This window comes from Penaeus chinensis, chromosome 35, assembly GCF_019202785.1.
Source record: "Penaeus chinensis breed Huanghai No. 1 chromosome 35, ASM1920278v2, whole genome shotgun sequence".
Lineage (NCBI taxonomy): Eukaryota > Metazoa > Arthropoda > Malacostraca > Decapoda > Penaeidae > Penaeus > Penaeus chinensis.
The window spans coordinates 27,528,822-27,536,321 of record NC_061853.1 but is presented as its reverse complement, the minus strand read 5'-3'; the positions used below and the strand labels follow the sequence as shown (position 1 = coordinate 27,536,321).

Genomic DNA, 7,500 nt, shown 5'->3' with positions numbered 1-7,500 from the left:
ATTACAAAAATCTGCAGCAAGAAGTGCTAGTACGTGTCATGGTTCAGTTCCTGAAACCGGGAAATTTAATATGGATTTCCTTTTCCTGTATCCTTGACAGAAAATTACATGGCTTATGTAGGGCACTAATAATTACAATGGGCGACAAGTTCAACTAAAATAATTTTATTTTATATACAAAAAACACAAATAGTTAATGTGAATAAACAGCCTACAAAGAATGGCACAATCCTGCCATGGTGAGTATGGATAAAGGTACGAAGTGGAATGATTTTCGTATCATGAAAAAAAAGGACAAATGTTGCACTTGCTTCACGGGTGTCACAGTAAATATTTGTGTGTAGCCATCTACACAAAACTTATTTATTTACATGTACAACATGAGCAGTAGTTTGAATTCCAGTGGTTCTCTATTTTACAAATCAATGCACTGAACCTCTTGAATCTCACACCTACAGGTCTGCACCACCAAACTCACTTTGCTTAATCATGACACTCCATAATGTAGAAGCAGTGATATGAGATTCCGAGGCTCAGGTGCCCTAATGCTAAAATAATACTAATTACACTAATATTACAGCTGATAGGCACCTTTCAGAGAGCAGTAATCTCAAGGGATTTACTTCAATTCTTATGTTCATCCATCACTAAAGTGCTTTAAACTTTTAACACATGAAAAAAAATCAGGAAAAAATCTCATTTACACAACATAATCACACTCAACTAACAAGACTTATTAAACAGAACAACACTCGGGAATTATTTAGCATACAAAACAATATATGTATAATGGAATGAGGTATATGAGCTTTTTAAATCTGATAAAAAAGCTTCAGTTGCAGAATTCAAATAACTTAGAACAGTTTTAATATGACAAAAAGAATACTCACATTCCCAACTTATATCTACAAAAATACTGGATTATTTAAATCAACTAGGAACTTCAAATTAAATTTTAAAAAATGTTTGTACCTCCACATTTTAGTACATATATGCCAGAGATTTAAGAATGTTGGTCAACTCATACTGAGGTAACACAAACACATTCTGACCTACCTACATGGTAGACCTTATAAACTGGGCATCACAAGCAAAAGCCTTGCTGGCCACCACTTACCGGACAAATCTTATGGGCAGCAATGTTAAGATATATGTATATATGTATATGTGTGCGTGTGTGCGTGTGTGCGTGTGTGCGTGTGTGCGTGCGTGTGTGTGTGTGTGTATGTGTGTGTGTGGGGGGGGGGGGGGGGGGGGGGGAAGGGAAGGTTATATAACAATAATTGAGAGAAAATGACTACATTCACCAAAAGTAAACCTCCAAATGTAAGAATACTCCATGCTGTATAGTTTTATTCAAATTTGCTGTACCAGGCTCCTGACCAAATAAACTAATCCTGCATTTGCAGCAGATATTCATAATTGAGGGTAAAATAATAATAACAATAAAAAATATAAGTATTTATCATGGCTAATTACAGCCTTTTTAACAATTCTGTGCAATGTCACCTCATAGTGATCATATATCCATATCCCATTCTGGAAACTATGTGACATTACAAACAGAAAATAGAAGCCATTATCACAGAAACAAAATTTTCTTGTAATTCAGAGGAAGACTAGGTTATTTGTTTTCATCACAAATTATATGCAATTACTAATTTCATGCCATCAGATAACTTGCTTGTGGAATTACGTACAGGATATCATAAATACAAGCTTTATTGTACTTCTTAAGTGACAACATTCCTCTCTATCTACTGAATCATGTAAATACCAAAAAGTTTTTGGAAAATCTATTTGAATATAAATCTGATAATTACCTTAACAAATAACTTAATTTTACTTTCTCAACAAAATTCTTATACCATCAAACTTCAGTCTTGTATGAAATCAATGGACCTATCATTAATTATGTTACACTTTTTACAAAATTCAAATGCCATCTTAATTTTCCATATTTGGGTGAATACAGTTACATGTATTGGAAATAAAAATGTATTTCCTATCAATGTATTTAATTATTTAATTGCCAATTTGAAGAAACTATATTTTTGATGTTTTAGATATGCTTTTCTTAGATGATACAGACAAAAGGATAAACACTGTCACTCCTGTTTTAAAAAAATATTATATGTGTATATATATTCTTTTACTGCAACTGATCTTCATAAATCACAACTTTGGGTTGTAAGTCTAGTAGCTTTCCCAAACGCTGCACTGTAAGCCTCACTGGAACTCCTGCCCCAAGGTTCACAAATGCATATAGATTTTCCATCTGTACTGATGGCTGAGGAACACCATACCAACTTTGTCCTTCATCATCACTACTGCTGCTTGTTGATGCTCTTGGTTGTGATTTTGATGTTGACTTCATAGCAACATGTCGCTTTTTCACAGTCGTTATTGACTTCCTAGCTGTATTTTTCATCTCTGGGACGACTGGAGATTTGATATCTGCAGCTGGACTACTAATGTCTGTCACCTGAGGGCTGCTGCACTTCGATATCACTGGGAGAGGAACCAGAGGCGGATTTTTTACCTCATTTGAGCTATGACTAGGCGTGGGACTGTGAACAGATGACAAAGCCTCATCCATTAAGTTTGTGATGCTGCACTCGAGATGTGAATGAAGGAATGCATGGTGAGTGCGCATTTCCTGAAGAGTTTCTCCTACATCACCACAATAATTGCACTTAAATGGCTGCTTCATTGGAGGCCTCACTGGGGATCCCAAAGTCAACTTGGAAAATGTAAACTCATCTGCCTCAGGATGATGACGTCGAATGTGGTACCGCATTGACTGCAAGTTCTTGACAACATGGCAACATACATCACACCTACAGAAAAAAGAAAAGAAAAAAAAAAAGAATAAGTTTGTATACTAATAAAAATTCTAGATATCAATGCTTTTAATCAATATATCATAAGAAACAATTAATAGTTAACATAAATACTACTACTATTAAGTTAATTTAAGAAACAAAGCCAGTAACTGAAATATGCACATGTGATTGCCAACCCCAGTTGTGCAACAATATGTATAAGCAATTACACAAGAATGACAGAAGTAAATCCAGACCTGTAGTATATATTTTGGTTAACGCGCACAACTTTAAAAGGCAGATTCAGATGAGCTGTTTTGTGGTGTCGTTTCAACACAATGTGGCGTCCCCTTTCCCCACAGTGGCCACACTCGTATTCAGCTCTGTAAATCTGTTCAAATGCCTCTTTACGCATTTTCCTATATTTTAGTTCCCTATCAGTGTGGATCTGAAATTATAAAATTAGTAAATACATGATTTCCAGTCAATATTAGCCTGAATGCATATTTTCATATATCAATCAAAATATACACATTACTGCAATTTGTCAGTAAACTAAAATCTGTAAAGAATTTTGGAAATTCAAGTAATTGTAGGAATGGAGGGAAGTAGTAGTTGACATGGCAAAAACAAATAGGGAAATTAAATAATAATAATATATGTATCACTTGTTAAAACCTCTATTTCTATTAGGAGCAGGAAAGAAAAAACAGAAAAAAAAAAAAAATATAGGCTGCAAGACTGACTGCTTAATATTTGAAAGAAAGAAAACAGTGACGAACAGAAACACTTACTTTACTGAAGTGAGCTTCCAATTCCTCCAATTTAGCACTACTTTTCTTGCACAGTCCACACTTGAAAACAAAACCATCTTCATCTAACTCAGAGCTGGTCTGAACCACTGGCTCATCAACAATTTCAGATGCTTCAATCTGTTCATCCTCACTGTCAAGGTTAAACTGCACAGGAGACTTTGTTTCTTTGCCACTTGTTCTTCTTTTGGCTATTTTCAGAGGTTTCAATGCTTTGGTACTTTGTTCCTCTGAGCTACTGCTGATGATGGCACTGGACCCAGCTGCAGAACTCAAGCTGGTGTCAGCTTCAGGTGTAACAGAATCTTTAACCTCATCAACCACGGGTGTTTGCGGAGGGTCTTCAGTTGTACTCGTAACTACCTGGTTTGACACTTCTCCACAATGCCTCATGACCATTTGGAATTTAAAATCAAGCAAAGCATGATTTTGAATCCAGTGATCCATTGCTTGTGCTAGGGATATGCTTTCTACAACACAATGAATGCATTTGTAAACATGAACTTCTGTGAAGACTTTGTCTCCCTCCTCCCTTCGAACTTGATATGGAAGATCCCTGTGTTGCTTTTTCATGTGCTCTTCCATTGCAATTTTATTAGACTGCTGGTTGCAATGACAACAAGAGTATGTCACCTGCTGCTCACTATTACTGACTACTGAAACTGGTTGTATACTATCCACCTTTGCTTCTGTTGCAGGTTTTCCTGCAGAAACTTTTAACAACGACTTTGCATTTGGGAATGATTTTCTGGCTTTACCCTTCTTTGACTTGGGGCCAGGTGGCCACTGTGGTGAGCTCCCACCACTTGCAGATGATGTGGGGTCTTTTATGACTGTTGTTAATGAACTGTCACTACTGTCTGCACTTGTAGCGTCCCCGTCTGTTTTAGGAGTCTCACTACCTGCATTTTCTTCCTGGAGGTGAGTAAACTGAGGTTTAAGGTGTGAGTGCTTCCATTTATTATGTCGTACAACATCAAACGAGTTGTTGAAACGGGCATTGCAATGAAGACACATAAAGAGTCTTCTATCAGCATGTTTCGTGCGTTTATGGTGGCCCAGGCCTGATGTGGTGTTGCTTACAAATGGACAGAATGGACACTTATGAGTCTTTGTTACCTCAGGAGTATCTACCACCTCAGTTTTTCCCTTTTCTTCAGATGGTTTATCTCCCTTGTCTGTAATAACTTCTAAGGACTCTGACTCTTTACTAGTAATCTTTGCATCTGGTGTATCTCCCTTTTCTTCCTCCTTTATTGGGATGACAGAACCTGTAGAATCTTCTTTTATTACATTATCTACTTCAGCAGGATCAGTGTCCTCAGTCTTCTGAGGCTTTAAACGTTGTGAAACATCAATCACTTCACTCTGTAACTTTGGATGTTTGACAGTGCAATGCTGCTTTACTGCATCTTCAGTGTTGCTTGCAAATGGACAGTAATGACACTTGAACCTGAAAAAATGGAAAAAGAATATTAATTAATCAATCAATATAAATACAATAAAGTAACTGATAGTATTGGAATTATAATAATAATTATATCATGTGCAATCAAGGTCGGTTCACAAGACATTTACTGACTACAGTGACTTGATTCTTTCTGATATGAACCAGCTTACTGTCTTTGTAATAACATATTACAGTCACTCACTCACACAAAGCCACTAACACACACACATATATGCAAGTAGGCTCAGGCACACAAAGACAAACACAAGCACACAAACAAACACTCGCACACATGCACTCATTCATTTACTCAACACACTCATTTACTCACTCACTCAGTAGAAAATGCATTAGTTATTCCATAAATTCCCTTTTATGCAAATCAATAACATACTAATAATGCATGCAGTACATGACACCAATAAAAACACATAAAGCAGACCCTTAGTAAAGAGATACATTTACAAAAAAAAATCAATGAAACTGTGACAAAAAAAAAATTATATAAATACCAAAATTCACAATTTATTAAAATCATTTTTTCTTCTTTTTCCTTTCTTTTTCAATCAAGGTGCGTTGGCATGGATTGGTGCCATTCTAAACTAAAGCCCACCCCTGCCATGGTGTGTACAAATACCACTAGTCAACTACTAGTTCATTTGTTCTCATGTTCTCTGTTTTGCCTTTGTGCTTACAAAACTATGGGTATAACCCTTTCTATTTGAAATGTGTGAAATGGTATTACGTAAAATATAACGTGCAGATTCATTGTTTTATGGAGAATGTATTCTCAAACATTTTAAACAATAAATTCCACACAAAATACTGTTAACATGACATATACATCTCTCTTACCCTATTAAGATATTATTTGCCTGGACATACCTTCACATTTTTACCATGAAATGAATCTTGGTAGCAAGATATGTGAAAGGTGATTCATGTACTCATGTAAGGTGTTAAGAAATTGGGAAGAAAAATATAAATATATGACAAACACAAGCAAAGATACTCTGGGTGCTTAAAAACAATGGCAAGATTAATATTACATATAAGAAGCAATAAGCAGTACTATGCATAACAGAACTAGGTCCCCTTTGATGTTTTAATCATCTGTAAAAGGACTGTAAAAGACAAGCAACTAATAAAAAATAGGGGAGCTACACTACTTATGCTATTAATATGATAAAATTTTCCTTGAAAGTTATTGTATTGGCTACACTACATATCTGTACCACTCTAATGTCTAGACTAAACATAAATCAAACAGCAGACCTGGCTTGGTGCATGGCTGTGGTGTGACTCTTCAGTCCTGCAGCTGAGCGGCATTCAGACCCACAAGTATCACAGACGAATCGTCCGCGTTCACTACCAGAGTCGTGCAGCACAACACCTTGCTGAGAGGAACCCTCACCTAGGTAGGGGGCAGGTGGGAGGGATGGAAGGGTTCAAAATCAGTGGCTTACTTTTACTATTTTTTCTTACTCATAAAAGATATCTAATAAACATTGGGTGGCAAATGGGGGTTGGAAGATATACATTTTACTCTTGTTCTTTTCATCTGTATTTGCATATTTTGTAGCTTCATCAAGCAATTAGCAAAGCTGCTAATGATATATATGCATATGATTATAAGAGCTCTTTTTCAGATATAGCTCTAAACATCATAACTTACATAATTCCTAAAAAAACACACAATAACAAAAACACACACAAAGATTCAAAATCAACTATAAGCACTTTGTGAATCTGAATGAAGCATTAATCTACATGCTGTAAACATCACATGTGTGAAAGCAGATGAATAAAGGTGCTTTTGTTAGACACTTAACGGTTTCATCCCTTTTACACATCTTGTGGTCAAGATATACAACAATGAAACATTTACTTTCCTATGGGAGAAACTATCAGCAATAAAATGTGTGGCATAACTGTCTTTGTACCTACTGAATGGTACCATGTGTATTCTCATATGAATGATACAAATGAGTATGTGTAAATAATTACAACAAATCAAATATAAAAGGAAATAAGTGTAATCTTACAACCCTTTGATGTTTATAAAACTGCCCACATGTATGTCTGTGTGGTATATATAAGAATATGTTTGAAGGAAAGTATGTCTATGCACATGACCTACTTGAAGGTGCACTTGATACAGAACTGGCTGAGGAACGTCTTGACGTGGAAGCCTTTGCTGGGGCTGGTTGATGTGCTGTCACTGTTCCTGGTTGCTCTGATGACTCAAGTCCAGCCTTTTCAGGCCAACATTTGATTAGCTGTTCCTGATGGCTGATCACACCTTCAACCTTCCAAAATAAGAGGATAAATATACAATTAACAAAAATACACATACAAATCAATTCATATTCATATGATCACCAAGGATATTCCCATTTTATATCTCTACAAA

The 7,500-nt window shown here is 35.9% G+C and overlaps 1 protein-coding gene across 11 annotated transcripts in view; it reads right to left on the bottom strand.

Annotated features, from left to right (window-relative positions):
* Positions 1 to 144: 144 nt before the first annotated feature.
* The window catches only part of LOC125044021, a 61,782-nt gene continuing 54,426 nt past the window's right edge, over positions 145 to 7,500 (bottom strand). For 10 of the 11 annotated variants that reach the window (XM_047640455.1, XM_047640458.1, XM_047640457.1 and 7 more), the window contains 5 exons: positions 7,228 to 7,396; positions 6,363 to 6,501; positions 3,620 to 5,090; positions 3,083 to 3,273; positions 145 to 2,840 (listed from right to left, as the gene is read on the bottom strand). In XM_047640455.1, coding sequence (XP_047496411.1) covers positions 2,153 to 2,840; positions 3,083 to 3,273; positions 3,620 to 5,090; positions 6,363 to 6,501; positions 7,228 to 7,396 — 2,658 coding nt within the window. In that variant the 3' untranslated portion in view covers positions 145 to 2,152. Of the gene's footprint in view, positions 2,841 to 3,082; positions 3,274 to 3,619; positions 5,091 to 6,362; positions 6,502 to 7,227; positions 7,397 to 7,500 lie in introns of those variants that run through there. The other variant, XM_047640463.1, reaches the window with a different exon arrangement.